Source organism: Schistocerca americana, chromosome 1 (genome assembly GCF_021461395.2).
Source record: "Schistocerca americana isolate TAMUIC-IGC-003095 chromosome 1, iqSchAmer2.1, whole genome shotgun sequence".
In the NCBI taxonomy this organism is placed as follows: domain Eukaryota; kingdom Metazoa; phylum Arthropoda; class Insecta; order Orthoptera; family Acrididae; genus Schistocerca; species Schistocerca americana.
The window spans coordinates 156628455-156648179 of NC_060119.1; the positions used below are offsets into that span (position 1 = coordinate 156628455).

The 19725-nt window shown below is 41.3% G+C and overlaps 1 protein-coding gene across 1 annotated transcript in view; it reads left to right on the top strand.

The window, feature by feature from the left end:
• LOC124547285 (alpha-(1,6)-fucosyltransferase-like) overlaps nucleotides 1-7274 on the top strand; it is a 94154-nt gene extending 86880 nt beyond the window's left edge. The window contains exon 4 of the mRNA XM_047125096.1: nucleotides 6734-7274. Coding sequence (XP_046981052.1) covers nucleotides 6734-7045 — 312 coding nt within the window. The 3' untranslated portion in view covers nucleotides 7046-7274. The remainder of the gene's footprint in view (nucleotides 1-6733) is intronic.
• Nucleotides 7275-19725: the final 12451 nt, after the last annotated feature.

Below are 19725 nucleotides of genomic sequence, written 5' to 3' on the forward strand. Positions count from 1 at the left end.
GATTACCTTCAAGAAACGAGCTTCTACTCACTGTAATCCCCTTAGTAAACAAATTAAGCTGCAATGGGGAACAAATTACAGAAAGCTAAGAGGCAAGAGGCAAGGTCCGAAGTCAGTATATAAATAATCCTCAAAATAGTTATAACTAAAAAATTACCTTAAAAAATTAATTTACATAAATTTAAAGCTTTTTCCACGTGGTACGGGATTACTCTATGACTGTGGAGGAAATAAATAAATTATTATGCTTTGGATTATTAGCGTGTGTCCCTGATACCATAGCCTCATTTCTCGTGGAATTAGCCGATTTTTTTATTTTTTTATTTTCTAGAGGTGTTAACTGTTTCAGTGTAAGAATATAGTACAACTTGCGACTGTCCACTTATATCTGCACAGTTGGTGTGCTGCTCTAAGGCTTTTTAATAATAAGTACATGAGTCGCATTGGTTCTGTAGGGTAGTTGATAAGATCTGTGCGTGACATGTTGAAGGTTGTAGTTCGGAACATGCTGACTTCTTGAAGTTTTGCTGAAGTAAACTGTTGCGGCGATTCGTGTCACTGAAATTTATCGCTTTTGTGTATCATTTATTTGATTACTAATGAGAAATTAATGTACTTGAGTAAATAGTTCCATGAATAATAAAAGTAAATTCAGTCCTTAGACATTTCGATGTCGTGCATTACACTAAGAAACAAGAAATATGCAAAAACGAGCTGCGACGACTTTAGAAACTGTCACCGAAAAAAAGAAAGTCAACCAGATCACAACTAATTATTCCGTTCACGAGCTCAACCTAATGGCAAGGATTGAGAAATTAAGGCACTGATAGCAGAGACTGGACTTCTAATAAAACTAAATACACACAAAGAAGCAGCTCCGAAGTGATGTTATGTACTCTTATGAAGTAAGACAAAAACTCTTCGCCATGTTATTTCGTTAAAGCAGACAAAACGCTCATCTAACGCGAAAGGAAAAACCCAAATCACGCAGAAGTGTGAGCAATGTGTTGTTAACATGTTTACACCCTCGCAAATACGATGCCTGTTGAACGAAAGCAAAAGGGTAAAGTGGAATTCAGAAGACACTGTCCATGGATTGACTTCAAGAACTCAGTCGCCAAAAGCATGTGCTTATTTGCGAAAGCGAAAAATACTTCTGTGCAGGGCAGCACCACAGAAATGGGCGAGGGAATTTAAACGCGGACCGGGTACTCTCGAGGATACACTATATGTATTGAAGGTTAAGTTAAATACTCTCATTACTCAAGATAGATCAGCAATTTTCACATTCCGCGAAATGAATGTTCATATTCGCGTATGTTACGGTTCGTCAGAGTACATATTAGGCGGTTCACAGGCGAGCGTTCAAGTTTGCATGATCCGTGAGCTGTGTAAGCAGTGGAAACGACCGGTATATTATGAGCTCGACACAGTTATGACATTATACTTCAGAAAATCATAAGGTAGTTGAGGAATCGGAAATAGATGCTATAACTGTGACATTTGATATGACAGGAAAAAGTATCAGAGTCTGGAAGGAATTGTGTGTCGATACAGATAGAATATTTAGTAAGTCCAGCAGACGATACCAGGAATGCCTTGGTTTTGTCGGATGTAAGACATGGAACGAAGCGTACTTAAATGTAACTGGACAAGCGCATACAAATTTTCACCACTAACTGCTTACGCCTTGAACTATGTTGTTCACAAAGACATTGAAAGTAATTTTGTTGAATTCGTTAAAGATGTCTTTTAGGTCTTGAAGTGAGCTCCAAAAGATGAATGTTCGTGTGACTTTGGAATGAGTCTCACAATACAGAGAACACATTAAAGAGATTCCTAGACATTTGCTGGGCAGTGCGGGTTGATGACAGAGGCAGATTGCTGCCTATCGAAAAAGGTTTCATCATGTCAATCAAATCCCGTTTTATATCTTCGAGAGTGCAAAAAACCTGAACGTCAGCTACATATCAATTTCCAGACCAAATAAAGATTGCATGGAATTTTTTTTCTGGTTTACAAGGGTTTGGTAAACTTTATAATAACCCTACGCCCCTGTAACTAAGGAAAAGAGTGTGTCTGCTTATGCTGATGGGTAGCGAAATTGATATTTCTTTCACTGGAAACACGCCGGTTACTGAAGGATTAAGCTCAGAATCTTCTCAATGTGAGGTCGACTCACATTCTGCGCCCCTAAGTTTCATCACCGAAGAGTTCTCTATTGTTGATGGACCGCAGTAAGAGAAATCCCTGCAGCTATGAATGTCGAAGAAAATTTATTAACAGATGTGGTGAAAGTGTTCGATGTCTGTGTAATGTCAGATGTTCTTCCAGATGCGGTGAAATACATCGCAGGCTACATTGTATTTAAGTGCCAAAACACTCGTAAATCGTTAGGTTTTCCAGCAGCAAAAAGCGAAGTATTGGAAGAAGAATTTGCTTTTCGTGGAAATAGATTGTGCAAACGTGTAAAGTCTCTGTGCCCTATTTTGAAACAAAAGTTTCCTGAGGTTCGTGACACAGTCTTTGCTCTTTCTGTAACACAATAACATTTATAAGGACCATGTATCGGAATCAAGTTGCAAAGTTGGAAGCTATGAAGAAATGTTCCATAAAGAGGAAGCAGCTATTGATTGTATATTCATCTCGTAAACAGTAACAGCAATCTGGAACCGACTATATTAAAATCTGCTTCTTCGTCAAACGAGTGAGCTATTTTTCATCTTCATTACCATTTATTTCGTCCTAATGTGTAATCCATCTGTAAGTACACTTCACTTGATTTGCGCAACTGTGTACTGAAACAAATCAAAAGTAAGATGAATAAGTAAAATCCAAAGAGAATCTGGTCGTATCTGAAGTATGCTAGCGGAAAGACACAATCAATGCCTTCTCTGCGCGATAGCAATGTAGATACTATCGGAGACAGTGCTGCCAAAGCAGAGTTACTGAGCACAGTCTTCCGAAATGCCTTCACAAAAGAACACGAAGTGAATATTCCAGAATTCGAATCAAGAACAGCTCGGAGTAGTGAAGCAACTTGAATCACTAACCAGCGTATGCTGATGCAAGAGCTCCATACTTAACAATCATATACAACCGTTCGCCCGATGAAAGATCTGTACTCCAAGACTGATACTTGCACAGGTCACACCAATATTCAAGAAAGGTAGCAGGAATAATCCACTAAATTACAGGCCCACACATTAACGTCGATATGCAGTAGGATTCTGGAACATATATTCTTTTCGAACATCATAAATTACCTCGAAGAAATCTGTCTATTGACACGCAGTCAACATGGATTTAGAAAACATCGTTCTTGTGAAACACAACTAGCTCTTTACTCGCATGAAGCGTTGAGTGCTATTGACAAGGGATTTCCGATTGATTCCGTATTTCTGAATTTCCGGAAGGCTCTTGACACTTAAGCACACAAGCGGCTTGTAGTGAAGTTGCGTGCTTATGTGAATGGATTCGTAATTTCCTGTCTGGAGAGGTCACAGTTCGTAGTAACCGATGGAAAGTCATCGAGTAAAACAGAACTGATTTCTGGCGTTCCCCAGGGTAGTGGTATAGGCCCTTTGCTGCTCCTTATCTACACAAACGATTTGGGAGACAATCTGAACTGCCGTCTTAGGTTGTTTGCAGATGACGCTGTCGTTTATCGACTAACAAAATCATCAGAAGATCAAAACAAATTGCAAAACGACTTAGAAAAGATATCTGTATGGTACGAAAAATTGGCAATTGACCCTAAATAACTAAAAGTTGGAGGTCATCCAAATGACTGGTAAAAGGAATCCGTTAAATTTCGGTTACACGATAAATCAGTGAAATCTAAAGGGCGTAATTTCAACTACATACCTAGGACTTACAATTACGAACAACTTAAATTGGAAGGAACACACAGAAAATGTTGTGTAGAAGTTTAACCAAAGACGGCATTTTATTGGCAGGACATTTAGATAAAGTAACAGATCTACTAAGGAGACGGCGTACACTACGCTTGTCCATTTTCTTAATATTGCTATGCGGCATGGGATGCTTACCAGATAGGATTGACGGAGTACACCGAAAAAGTCCAAAGAAGGGCAGTACGTTTTGTATTATCGCGAAATAGGGGAGAGAGTGTCACTGAAATGATACAGGATTTGGGGTAGACATCGCTAAAACAAAGGCGTTTTTCGCTACGGCGGAATTTTCTCACGAAATTCCGATCACCAACTCTCTCCTTCGAATACGAAAATATTTTTTTGTCACTGACTTACATGGGGAGAAGCAATCACCAAGATAAAATAAGGGAAATCAGAGCTCGTACGGAAAGATACAGGTGTTCGTTCTTCCCGCGTGCTGTACGGGGTTGGAATAGTAGAGAATTGTGAAGGTGGTTCGATGAACCCTCTGCCAGGCACTTAAATGTGATTTGCAGAGTATCCGTGTAGATGTAGATGTAGATAGATGTAACACGCCACAGCGTCTGTGGTGTGATGCATTTGCCGTATAATTCAATTTCTGCACTGCACTACGTAGCCTCACCGTGACGCCGGAGGATTCCTGACAATAGCATGAGTTTATGCCGGATTGGACTCCCCCTCTCTTCCCTGGTCATAAGCCATCATGTTCACCCATTCTCAAGAGAATCTGTTTGAGTCGAGCATTTACAGCCAGTCATTGCCGAAGTTAGTCTCGAATCTTAATTACCATCGACAATGTAGAGTTATCAGTCCCAAACTCTTTACATGTATACGTCTTCGACTTCTGTTTATCATGAACTGCCTGCATCTTCATTTTAAGCGAAACAACTGTGTGTTTCCGTCAGGAATTCTGTCACTTCCCGTAAAATAATTGTAGTATATGTATTTGAACACAAAAAACATAAAACTATTTTGCATAAAAACTACAAATTTCGACACAGAAACATATATTTTCATCTTCAAGAATTCTCTCTCGCAGCTAAAACATTCACTTTATACAACGTATTATTCAGTGCCAATTTGTTTCTCGTATATGATTTATGATACTGGTTTGCTTATATGTATGTAAAACTATTGCCATAAAGGAAAGTAGAACGTGTAAGGGCATTTTGAATTATGAATCGTCATCGGCTATGGTAACTTAAAGCGTAGTTAGAATGCATGCGTCCATTTATTACGTATTGCGAGATGGCTATTGTCGTAGAAATTAGAACTGTCTTCCGCAATGAATCAAAATTGCAAGTCAGACATGTTGTCACTGCTCCTCAAATACAATGTGGGATAAAATAAATTTTGAGACTACAAGTGTGTGAGTAGGGGAACAGCAGTGTTAACCACGATGAGTGAGAGCCGGCCGGAGTGGTCGAGCGGTTCTAGGCGCTTCACTCTGGAACCGCGCGACCGCTACGATCGCAGGTTCGAATCCTGCCTTGGATGTACGTGATGTCCTTAGGTTAGTTAGGATTAAGTAGCTCTAGGGGACTGATGAACTCAGATGTTAAGTCCCATAGTGCTCAGAGCCATTTGAACCATTTGTAGAGCATTCAAATTTTGATATTACATTCGTCTAGGTAACACATTTAACTGATTAATAATGCAGAATCACAGGTTAATGTAATCGCGAGATAATCCATTGCAAATGTGAAATGCTGGCGCATTAATAAGCGGTGTAACCGCCAGGGCGTTGCATGCACTGTGTTGTACAGGTACCGGATGTGAGTTTGTGGCTGGAGTTCCACGCCTGTTGCACTAGGACGGTCATTGCACGTCGGTTAATGGTGTGTGTGTGTGTGTGTGTGTGTGTGTGTGTATGTGTGTGTGTGTGTGCAGCTTCTTTTGTGAACACAAAAATTATATGCCACTTTGGTCCTGGTGAGCAAGATATTGATTATCTCCGTATCTAAATGTTTTTCTTATCAGTTGGCATAGCTTTATAAAGAACTCAAAATTTTCTCAGTTTCAGGAAGTTAACTGTTATGGTACACAATTTTCCAACATATAACAGAAAGATTATGTCTTCGGAGACGTTATCAGGTATTTGTGTTATTACTGAGTCCCTCCCATCTTCCCAACCCTCCCCCCCCCCCCCCCCCCGCCGACCACCCCCCCCCCCCCCCCCCGCCCTCTCCCCGGCACCGCCACAAATGGCAGAGGATGATGTGAGCTGCTAACTGACGCTTAAGACTTGTGTTGAGCTTCCTAGTCAAAATATTTCTCACGCGCTGGTTCTGAAATCTGAGAGGCCATCGTGACGTAAAACGCAGTACCTTCTTGCGATACAGGATCAACAGAAGCAGCTCATAGCAGTAGAATCCAGTCACGTACATTTAAGTTTCGAACAGGTAACTAACGTTATATATGTCTACAGTAATTATTAATATGAAATTAATAGTTCAAAACCTGTTTGATATTGAAATAAATGTTTCTGCAGTGTTTATTGTGTCTTTCCAAGAAGATCTGAGATTACCTACTTAACCCTGCTGTATATCATGCTTTCGGGTAACACATTTTGCGAAAGCTTGCAATGTATGATAAATTATTTGAGATGTATTCATTAAGATCTCCTCTAAGGTTGGTGTAATATAAAAACTATAAAAATGTGTACAACTTGTTCGTAAATTATGGTTTGGAACCTGAAATATTATTATTTAAACAAGGTAACGATGAAGTATTATTAATATCATAACTTTAGTCAACTTCAGATTTCTGAGAAAGGTTGGAAGGTCAGATTATATTTTGGTGTCTTTGTGTTCCAGATTTGTCGCCTTGTGTACGAGATGATGCAGTCACTGCACGTTGATGCTTCAACGCGTGTGACCTCTCTGGACTGGGACTATGGTTTTACAGGGATGCAGAAACTGCGTCTCTACAGAGTCATACTGCAACATTCAGCAAGGTCGGCAGAGGAAATGAACATGAGGCGTGGCGATATAATTGCTGTGAATTTCTACAACGCGACAAATAATTATGGTTACAATCTTAATACAAGCGAATCAGGATACTTCCCGATTTTTAAGACTGTGGAGGATGCTAAATCAGTACCTTTCCCTACGTATACGTACGTTTGAAAGGTTCGACAGACCAAGTATTTCCTCTCACCTGGATAGTTCTTGATACATACCTCGTCAATGTTGTAGTGCCACCAAATGTTTTGCTTGGTCTAGTGACTCATGTATTTATTCTCAACTGTATTAATGTATTATCAATGTTTTCATTTCTTATTTGTCTACGTTTAATGATTTCTCAATATTGGTAGACTTCGCCACTTTTGTGGACCTAATTTAGGATATTTCTGTTTTTTTCAAGTATATTTTTTATCCGAAGTTTAACTAACGTTTTAGAGTTTTTATTTGTCACAAGAATGTCTGTCTTTTATTTAATTTTGTGTATATATATTTGTTAACCATATGGAATAAATATATTTTCGATTTTCTGTTATTTTCTGTCGAGAATTTTTAAATTTTTTCTTGTGAGACTCTTTAACTCGTTCAATGGAAGTACTTTGTGCGGAATTTTAACTCTTTACTGCCAACAGCATATAATCACTAACTCGATTATTGTTCATCATCATCGTTTAAGACTGATTATGCCTTTCAGCGTTCAATCTGGAGCATAGCCCCCCTTATACAGTTCCTCCATGATCCCCTATTCAGTGCTAACATTGGTGCCTCTTTTGATGTTAAACCTATTACTTCAAAATCATTCTTAACCGAATCCAGGTACCTTCTCCTCGGTCTGCCCCGACTCCTCCTACCCTCTACTGCTGAATCCATGAGTCTCTTGGGTAACCTTGCTTCTCCCATGCGTGTAACATGACCCCACCATCTAAGCCTGTTCGCCCTGACTGCTACATCTATAGAGTTCATTCCCAGTTTTTCTTTGATTTCCTCATTGTGGACACCCTCCTGCCATTGTTCCCATCTACTAGTACCTGCAATCATCCTAGCTACTTTCATATCCGTAACCTCAACCTTGTTGATAAGGTAACCTGAATCCACCCAGCTTTCGCTCCCATACAACAAAGTTGATCGAAAGATTGAACGGTGCACAGATAACTTAGTCTTGGTACTGACTTCCTTCTTGCAGGAGAGAGTAGATCGTAGCTGAGCGCTCACTGCATTAGCTTTGCTACGCCTCGCTTCCAGTGAGAATATGCATCCTAAGTACGTGAAACCGTCCACCTGTTGTAACTTTGTTCCTCCTATTTGGCACTCAATCCGTTTATATTTCTTTCCCACTGACATTACTTTCGTTTTGGAGATGCTAATCTTCATACCATAGTCCTTACATTTCTGATCTAGCTCTGAAATATTACTTTGCAAACTTTCAATCGATTCTGCCATCACAACTAAGTCATCCACATATGCAAGACTGCTTATTTTGTGTTCACATATCTTAATCTCAGCCAGCCAGTCTATTGTTTTCAACATGTGATCCATAAATAATATGAACAACAGTGGAGACAGGTTGCAGCCTTGTCTTACCCCTGAAACTACTCTGAACCATGAACTCAATTTACTGTCAACTCTAACTGCTGCCTGACTATCCATGTAAAGACCTTTAATTGCTTGCAAAAGTTTGCCTCCTATTCCATAATCTTGTGGAACAGACAATAACTTCCTCCTAGGAACCCGGTCATATGCCTTTTCTAGATCTATAAAGCATAGATACAATTCCCTGTTCCACTCATAACACTTCTCCATTATTTGCCGTAAGCTAAAGATCTGGTCCTGACAACCTCTAAGAGGTCTAAACCCACACTGATTTTCATCCAATTGGCCCTCAACTAATACTCGCACTTTCCTTTCAACAGTACCTGAGAAGATTTTACCCACAACGCTGATTAAAGAGATACCTCTGTAGTTGTTACAATCTTTTCTGTTTCCGTGTTTAAAGATTGGTGTGATTACTGCTTTTGTCTGATGGAACCTGTCCCGACTCCCAGGCCATTTCAATTATTGTGTAGCCATTTAAGACCTGACATTCCACTGTATTTGATGAGTTGCGACTTAATTTCATCCACCCCAGCCGCTTTATTGCACTGCAATCTATTGACCATTTTTTCCACTTCCTCAAATGTGATCCTATTTCCATCATCATTCCTATCCCATTCTACTTCGAAATCTGAAACATTACTGATCGCATTTTCACCTACATTGAGCAACTCTTCAAAATATTCCCTCCATCTGCCCAAGGCATCCACAGGATTCACCAGCAGTTTTCCTGACCTGTCCAAAATACTTGTCATCTCCTTCTTACCTCCCTTTCGAAGACTGCTAATTACACTCCAGAATGGTTTTCTAGCAGCTTGACCCATAGTCTCCAACCTGTTTCCTAAGTCTTCCCACGATTTCTTCTTGGATGCTGCAATTATCTGCCCGCATCTCGTGGTCGTGCGGTAGCGTTCTCGCTTTCCACGCCCGGGTTCCCGGGTTCGATTCCCGGCGGGGTCAGGGATTATCTCTGCCTCCTGATGGCTGGGTGTTGTGTGCTGTCCTTAGGTTAGTTAGGTTTAAGTAGTTCTAAGTTCTAGGGGACTGATGACCTAAGATGTGAAGTCCCATAGTGCCCAGAGCCATCTGAATTTTTTTTTTTTTTTTTTTTTTGGAATTATCTGTTTGGCTTTGTTTCTTTCTTCAACATAACTTTCTCTGTCTACCTGGGTTCTGGTATGTAGCCATTTTTTGTACGCCTTCTTTTTCCTTTTACAGGCTGCCTTGACTGTATCATTCCACCAAGCTGTTTGCTTCATCCTACTTTTACACACTACTGTTCCAAGACATTCTTTAGCCACTTCTAGTACTGTGTGCCTGTACCTTGTCCATTCCGTTTCCAATGACTGTAATTGACTACATTCAACTAACTGGTACCTTTCTGCGATCGCTGTTATGTACTTGTGCCTGATTTCCTTATCCTGAAGTTTCTCCACTCTTATCCTCCTACATGTGGACCTGTCCTCCTGCACTTTCGGCCTCACAATCCCAATTTCACTGCATATTAAATAATGATCAGTGTCGTCAAAGAATCACCTGAATACACGTGTGTCCCTCGCAGCCTTCCTGAATTCCTGATCTGTTATTATATAGTCAATGACAGATATGGTTCCCCTGCCTTCCCAAGTATACCGGTGAATGTTCATATGTTTAAAAAAGGAGTTTGTGATTACTAAGGCCATACTGGCACAGAAATCCAAGAGTTGTTTCCCGTTCCTGTTGGCCTCCATATCCTCTCCAAATTTACCCATAACCTTTTCATACCCTTCTGTTCGATTTCCAATCCTGGCGTTAAAATCACCCATGAGCAGAACACTGTCCTTGTCCTTTACTCTAACAACCACATCACTGAGTGCCTCATAAAAACTATCCATCTTATCTTGATCTGTCCCTTCACAATGCGAATATACTGACACAATCCTAATTTTCTTGCTAGACCCTGTCAAATCTATCCACATCAGTCGTTCGTTTACATACCTTATTGCAACTACGCTGGGTTCCATTTCTTTCCTGATGTAAAGCCCTACACCCCATTGTGCTATTCCTGCTTTGACTCCTGACAGGTAGACCTTGTATTCTCCCACTTCCTCTTCTTTCTCACCCCTTACCCGAATGTCACTAACAGCTAAAACGTCCAGCCCCATCTTACTTGCAGCCTCTGCCAGCTCTACCTTCTTCCCAGAGTAGCCCCCATTGATATTAATAGCTCCCCATCTCATTACCATTTATTTGCCAAGTCGTATCTTAGGAGTCCCTGGTTTGTCAGTTAGAGGTGGGACTCCGTCACCTCCAAAGTCCCGAGGCATTTTGCTCTGATTGTTGCCAGCATCATATTTAAAGTACCAGGGAAGCAGGTTGCTAGACTTACTTGCCCCGAGTCCCATTGAGTTTTACCCCTGACGGTTGAGGGACTAACCGGTGGATTTGGTAGTCTTTGCCGTATGAGCACAAAGGTGACCACGACTCAGAATATGTCCGAGATGCCCAGCCTTATTCCAAAGTAACTGGTATCCCGACTGTCGGGACCACTTACTTGGCCACTCATACGTTGCCCGTGGTTCATGAACTAGGACATGACTACAGGAACCCACACCATGAACCACTCGTTTATTGTTAACCTTTTAAATTTCACAGTCACCCGCAAACATAGAATATTTTTCTAAAGTAAATTTTTCAGATGTATTTTGAATTGTTATATATATTATTAGACGTATGAGGCAGAACGGGAATACCGTTTTAGAGAGACCATGCGTCAAGTTTCGTGGTTGTTTCGTCGTGTTCACGCGATCTGTTTAAGATAAAGTATTCTAATACGACGCGATACTGATGGCGCTCTAAAGAGTGTGAGGGTCAGATTTACAGGAATATTAATGTCTGAAGTTCCGTTGACGAGGAGGTTTTTGAGACGGCGCTTTGGATCGGTTTCGAAAAGGATGAAGAAGGAAATCGGCCGTGTTCAAACGAAACATCTTGAAATTTGTCTAAAGTGATTATGGAAGACCTATATGTGGACGGCTGCTAGGTGATTTGAGCGGACACGCTCCCGAAAGCAAACCCAGAGTGTTAACTGCTGCTAATCTAGCTCAACCAGTGAGAATCAAATATGGCTGCGTGGTAACCCGCTCCCCTCCTCTTCTCTCCACCCCCCTCCCCCAGCCTGATTCTTCAAAGAATTGAGCTGTCATGTATGACGTCACATCTATTGAACAGTGTGTCGTACAACGATATGATTTTGTAGTTACATCCAGTGGTATATGTGAATACCGTCTGGAAAAAATGTTGCAGATGGAGTTAATTGTAAAAAAAGGAAAAATTGAAAACAGAGGATATAAAACGTAGACTGACAATGATAAGGAAAGCGTTTCTGAAGGAGAGAAATCTCTTAAATTCGAGTATAGATTTAAGTGTCAGAAAGTCTTTTTTGAAAGTATTTATGTGGAAGTATTTAAGTGGAAGCCATGTATGGAAGTGAAACATGGAAGATAAAACAGTTTACACAAGAAGAGAACACAGCCTTTCGAAACGTGGTGCTACAGAAGAATGCTGAAGATTGGAAGGGTAGATCACGTAACAAATGAGGAGATACTGAATAGAATAGAAGAGGAATTTATGGCACAACTTGACTACAGGAAGAGATCAGCCAATAGGACACGTTCCGAGGCATCAAGGGATCACCAATTTAGTATTGGAGGGAAGCATGGAGGGTAAAAATCGTGAAGGAAGACCAAGAGATGTATACGCTAAGTATATCGAGAAGGATGTATGTTGCAGTAGTTATTTGGAGATGAAGAGGCTTGCACAGGATAGAGTAGCACGGAGAGCTGCATCAAACCAGTCTCAGGACTGAAGACCACAACAACAACAGCATCTGGTCAGAATGTGATTAAAAAAAATGACCTAAGAAGATGAGGGTTAAGCCACGGCCAGCGGATGACATTTTGTCAAATTAGACCAAGGTAGAGAAAATCCTCATGATATGGGAGACTGTGGCACTGGCTCATGGCGTCTCCCTGGAGGGCCTCGCCAAATAGGTGGAATTCTTTTCTTTTAATATACACAGAGTGAGGAGGTTCGGAAAACAAATACTGGCTCCCCAGATGGCTTGCTGACCTGCGCCAGAGAAGCACGTGCCACACTGAGACACGACGTTGCTGTTGTGTGTACTAAGAGACATGTCTGTGATAAATCTGAGATCACGTACTGGTGTGTCGAGAGTAACTGGAGCGGCCACGATCATTAACAGCACTTCTCTGCTTCTTTGTAGAAAATATATTCAGTCATGGTTTGTACAACGTGGAGTGAGGAGCAATCCTTGCGTCACCAAAGGCGTGCTTCCAACCATTTCTCAAGGTGTCCTTCTGGCAGCGAAGATGCTACCCCCACGGACAGACACAAGACCTGTTTTGCAAAATACTTGTCGACAGTGTAATTTCAAAGGCTCATAATGCAAGTACATTGTGAGAAATTGACTCCACGCAGTTCATAGTAAGAATAATTATTCATTATTATTATCCCAGGGACATTTCACTTCACACCCAGTTACTTACTACTGACGCGCTACTGTTCTTGTTTGGTGATTTGTAATGGCGATCGCTGCAGTGTAACTCGAAATGTTACCAATAATAATAACGTACCAGTTTTCTGCTGGCATCTGATTAAAAGTACCTAAGAGATGCTGGGTAACATCTTCTGCATTATCAGCATACTGAATAAGTGTTCTTGCATGATGGATACATGCTCTTGTTACATGGCATCTGGTTATCATGCTGAAAGTATCTTCTCTCCTTATGACGTTTTGCTGAACTGATAAAGGATACGTTTGTTACACTGGACAAAGCTGTGCTACACTACTCCTCTTCGAGAAATATGCTCTTTCGATTGTGACCTGTCTACATTTCTGAAAAAAAAGGATCTTAACACATGAACCATGGACCTTGCCGTTGGTGGGGAGGCTTGTGTGCCTCAGCGATACAGATAGCCGTACCGCAGGTGCAACCACAACGGAGGGGTATCTGTTGAGAGGCCAGACAAACGTGTGGTTCCTGAAGAGGGGCAGCAGCCTTTTCAGTAGTTACAAGGGCAACAGTCTGGATGATTGACTGATATGGCCTTGAAACAAAAACCAAAACGGCCTTGCTGTGCTGGTACTGCGAACGGCTGAAAGCAAGGGGAAACTACGGCCGTAATTTTTCCCGAGGGCATGCAGCTTTACTGTATGATTAAATGATGATGGTGTCCTCTTGGGTAAAATATTCCGGAGGTAAAATAGTCCCCCATTCGGATCTCCGGGCGGGGACTACTCAAGAGGACGTCGTTATCAGGAGAAAGAAAACTGGCGTTCTACGGATCGGAGCGTGGAATGTCAGATCACTTAATCGGGCAGGTAGGTTAGAAAATTTAAAAAGGGAAATGGATAGGTTAAAGTTAGATATAGTGGGAATTAGTGAAGTTCGGTGGCAGGAGGAACAAGACTTCTGGTCAGGTGACTACAAGGTTATAAACACAAAATCAAATAGGGATAATGCAGGAGTAGGTTTAATAATGAATAGGAAAATGGGAATGCGGGTAAGCTACTACAAACAGCATAGTGAACGCATTATTGTGGCCAAGATAGATACGAAGCCCACACCTACTACAGTAGTACAAGTTTATATGTCAACTAGCTCTGCAGATGACGAAGAAATTGAAGAAATGTATTATGAAATGAAAGAAATTATTCAGATAGTGAGGGGTGACGAAAATTTAATAGTCATGGGTGACTGGAATTCGGTAGTAGGAAAAGCGACAGAAGGAAACGTAGCGGGTGAAAATGGATTGGGGCTAAGGAATGAAAGAGGAAGCCGCCTGGTAGAATTTTGCACAGAGCACAACTTAATCATAGCTAACACTTGGTTTAAGAATCATGAAAGAAGGTTGTATACATGGAAGAACCCTGGAGATACTAAAAGGTATCAGATAGATTATATAATGGTAAGACAGAGATTTAGGAACCAGGTTTTAAATTGTAAGACATTTCCAGGGGCAGTTATAAGAGTCGAGGGACATGAAGGGGAAGCAGTTGTTGGGAAGGGAGTAGGACAGGGTTGTAGCCTCTCCCCGATGTTATTCAATCTGTATATTGAGCAAGCAGTAAAGGAAACAAAAGAAAAATTCGGAGTAGGTATTAAAATCCATGGAGAAGAAATAAAAACTTTGAGGTTCGCCGACGACATTGTAATTCTGTCAGAGACAGCAAAGGACTTGGAAGGGCAGTTGAACGGAATGGACAGTGTCTTGAAAGGAGGGTATAAGATGAACATCAACAAAAGCAAAACGAGGATAATGGAATGTAGTCAAATTAAGTCGGGTGATGCTGAGGGAATTAGATTAGGAAATGAGACACTTAAAGTAGTAAAGGAGTTTTGCTATTTGGGGAGTAAAATAACTGATGATGGTCGAAGTAGAGAGGATATAAAATGTAGACTGGCTATGGCAAGGAAAGCGTTTCTGAAGAAGAGAAATTTGCTAACATCGACTATATATTTAAGTGTCAGGAAGTCATTTCTGAAAGTATTTGTATGGAGTGTAGCCATGTATGGAAGTGAAACATGGACGATAAATAGCCTGGACAAGAAGAGAATAGAAGGTTTCGAAATTTGGTGCTACAGAAGACTGCTGAAGATTAGATGGGTAGATCACATAACTAATGAGGAAGTATTGAATAGGATTGGGGAGAAGAGAAGTTTGTGGCACAACTTGACCAGAAGAAGGGATCGGTTGGTAGGACATGTTCTGAGGCATCAAGGGATCACCAATTTAGTATTGGAGGGCAGCGTGGAGGTAAAAAATCGTAGAGGGAGACCAAGAGATGAATACACTAAGCAGATTGAGAAGGATGTAGGTTGCAGTAGGTTCTGGGAGATGAAGAAGCTTGCCCAGGATAGAGTCGCATGGAGAGCTGCATCAAACCAGTCTCAGGACTGAAGACCACAACAACAACAACAACAACACATATTTCATAGGTTGACATAATAATACAATATTCTCTGCTTCTATCTGCATAACTGAGCGTGAACCGCATCGATCACTGTCTTCAGTGCTATTTCCTAATATTAACTGAGTCTGCTCCTTATTGATGTACTGGGAGCTCAACTGGTTGGTCAGTCTTCCGCCTACAGTACACACGGTTTACACAAAGTAGGGTCATAACCAGAATGGTACCAGATACTGAGACACTCATTCTCATGATTTCATTGCACTTCTGATCATGTTTTGGCAGTACGTGCTGATTCACGGGTCAGCGCAAGAACTTTCCTTTTGCGTAGGTATAAGTTCACCCAATAAATGGAGATGACCAGGTTTCAAGGTAGTGTTTGGGTAGTTTAGCTTCTGAGTTAGTCGTACCCAATAGTTTTTCGACCATTAGAATAAGGGGTGTGTCACATTTGTTACAGTGATCCGACTCATAGTCGAAGACGAGAAACAGTTCCTGGAGTGTCACAGGCTGTACCATTAATCAGTAACCAAAAGCATCGTAATTCTAACCTCATTATACCATTACATTGACCCTTGTCGTAACAGTAATAGTTTTGGTATGTAGAAGGAGTAAACTTAGTGCATGCTAGCCATTTGGAAGGAAGAGTGCAGTGAGGGGATATACCTTAGGTATCCTCTACGTCTGCTTCCCTAAAAGTAACTATACCTCGCATGCTTTGGTGACGATCTGGACCATGTGGAACAGGCATACCGTGATCCAGTCAATCTAAGAACGATTGACTTCACCCGCTGACATCAACACATAACTTGGCCTTTGGTTAGAGATCAGCGTTACCTACATGTAGGGATCGACTGAAAAACACTCGTACCATACAATGGTATTTCCTACCGGAAGCTGAAGTAGTATATGAAGTCTGACTCTTTCGGTGCTAGTTCCTACTGTTGCTACGCGATAGAGCAACGACAAGTTCCACTCATTTGGTGTAACTATGTGTTCCAGTTTTGCTGTTAGTTTCCCTTGGACCTTATGCAGGTCAGCCAGGAATTGTCCCAGAGGTACTAGAGTCGGTCTTAATATTCCACGTACTGCATGGCGTATTGCCTCTTGTAATACTGCTACTTAAGTTCTAGCATTTCCCATGTTATCAGCGAGTGACAATAGGAGTGCCACTACTGCGACTAACAGATCATGCCCGGTCTGTATCATGTTCGAATCCCGAATCACTGCTCCCATCTTGCTTCCACATACCCTGTTAGTTCTGTAGTTAATTTCTGCGGTGTTAGATTATTATTTAACACAGCCTGCTCCAGGCTCGTTAGTTATGTACTATGCCACTCTTGAACAGCTCAATTCCAGTAGGTCGTTTCCTTCAATTGTCCCAGTGTACCACTGAGTTCCCGGATATCGTCAGCCGGCCGCTCTGGCCGAGAGTTTCTAGGCGCTTCAGTCCGGAACCGCGCTGCTTCTACGGTCGCAGGTTCGAATGCTGCCTCGGGCATGTATGTGTGTGATGTCTTTAGGTTAGTTAGGTTTAAGTAGTTCTAGGGGACTGATGACCTCAGATGTTAGGTCCCATAGTGCTTAGAGCCATTTGAACAATTTGAACAGCATATCGTCAGCACCTGCAGACCCAAAGAGTGTCCTTGACGATTTCTCACGTGCGTGAACCATCGCCTTTTAGACCCAGTAATGTGTGTTGCACCATATCTGCACTTTGATTAACTGTTCCCGTAGCAGCTCATAGGAGAGACAACCCTTGGTACTCTCCCCATACTTCGTCCAGTCGCCCCTTCCTCTCGGCCTCAAGATGTAATTCGGTGAAAATCTCCTCCAGCCAGCCTCCGTACCTCACCCCTTACTTCCCAAGCGTTGTAACGCAGAATCTGTGACCAAAATTGGCTGGTTAGCTCGACTTCCCCAGTATGCCTTCTTCGAGTTACTGATTCACCCGGGGTTTACCGTATCCCAATAAAGAAATGTAGCATTGCCAGAATTACGGCACACAGCATGGTCGTCGTCGGTGGTAACGCCCCCAGGGGAAAAGTAATCCATATCAGTTTGCTTCCTCCTCTCGAAAGACGAGGCTCTCACCGTCTGATAGTACACACCGACAACGACATTACCCAGCCTGCTACGCGATATACCTTTGTTCCGCTCTCGCATTACACTTCTTAACAAGCCTACTTGTAGAAAAGATATCAAAGTGAAAACGATTATCTCATCATACTAAAAAATAACAACCACAGCAAAATAAGAAAACTATAAGAACCCAAAATAATTTACCACGAAACTCTCCGTATGCTCCGTATCCCTTTCGTAATTAATCGTACACAATGAAATATTCACACTATACATGTAAGCCTGCTTGTTTATGTGCGTCAACTGAAAGCGTAATGTAACTAGAGTTTGGACTGCACGCAAGTTCCTGATTCTTCGAGGGAGGACAAGATTAGTGTTTAACGTCTTCTGATTCTTTCCTTTCCTTTTCGCAACCTGTTGTCTTTCCAGGTAGTGACGCTGCCACTTGTGATAAGTTTACTGAGACGGATTCCCCGCCGCGCTTCGTGTACCCCCCCCCCCCCCCCCCCCCCGCAGTCATCAGCCGACATGGCCCGGTCTCTGCACTACCGCCAGTGTAAGTGATTATAATCTGTGTTCTGTCTACGCAGCTATTCCAGTGAAGCACAGATCCAGCGTTTCAAAATTTCTGGCACCTACAACATCAACAACAACTGCAACAACAGCACCGCTAGAAAAATAGTGGAAATTTCAACAGCATCAGCAGAACTTGTTGTTCCAGCTGGTGCAAAATCAACAACAGCCAGCAGCCGACGCTTCCTCGCCTTGCCCTCCATCATTCACTTTGCTCCAAGAACAGAATAGAAGCTTTCGAAATGTGGTGCTACAGAAGAATGCTGAAGATTAGATGGGTGGATCAAATAACTAATGAGGAGGTACTGAATATAATTGGGGAGAAGAGGAGTTTGTGGCACAACTTGACAAGAAGAAGGGACCGGTTGGTAGGGCATGTTCTGAGGCATCAAGGGATCACAAATTTAGCATTGGAGGGCAGCGTGGAGGGTAAAAATTGTAGAGGTAGACCAAGAGATGAATACACTAAGCAGATTCAGTAGGATGTAGGTTGCAGTAAGTACTGGGAGATGAAGAAGCTTGCATAGGACAGGGTAGCATGGAGAGTTGCATCAAACCAGTCTCAGGACTGAAGACCACAACAACAACAACATGTATATCACTGACAATAACAATATTTCTGACACTATACCTAACAACTAACATACACACAAATAACAATAGCAAAATGAATTAAACGTGTGCACAAAATATCTAAAAGATATTACATTCAGAGAAAGAATACTGAAGCACTGCTACTTAAGGCCGCGATCACTGTAACTGAAGTGGTGCTAATTTTTAAGAGCACACACTCAACCAAAGTCAATTATGTGTGGTGCTTGCTCGTATGCCAGTGTGTGCGTGTAAGCCATAAACATGAACATCTGTTCCTACCTTTTTTCAGCTGTTGATGGGCAGCACAGCTCAATTGTTCTTAACTGTTTCTCGAAACATTTCAGATGACATACACATACATACTGTAATTAATGCGTCTCAGACTGATACACGAAAAGAAAATAACATAAATATTAATATTTTGTTATTGTACACTACACCTGTAAAGAATTACAATAATGATGTGTATCGTGGCCCCATGTTTGACGCCAATGTGGCATACGGTTAGGTTGCAGTGTTCTTTTCAATGACATATACACTATTTTTCAATTATTACATTAGTAACAAAATGCAGTTTTTTACTGACCTCATTGCTACAAGACATCAATCACATCTGATCACAAAAACAGTTTGAACAAGAAGAAGAATTATTCTATAAGAATCATAGATAACAAAAGATGGAGATTTTCATTATCTATTTCCATAGGTACTGTCTGAGATACAGGTTTTCACAGAATATTAAATTATATCACTGACGATAATTATTTATTTTTTTACTAACAGTGAAGTCCTTACTTATAAATATCATGTGAATGTTACCTCAGATTACACAAACAATGATGTTGTATTTTCTGAATAAATATATGCATGGATATTGCAATATGAAATTAGTGTCAGATGGAGAAAAATGTCATAAATGAATAGCAAAGCCAAACTTTAAAGCAAGAACTACATTTAATGAGAATCTTGCTGCTATTCATGAATGAGACAAATATCACATTTAATAATCCCATCTATGTTGGCATGAGTATAG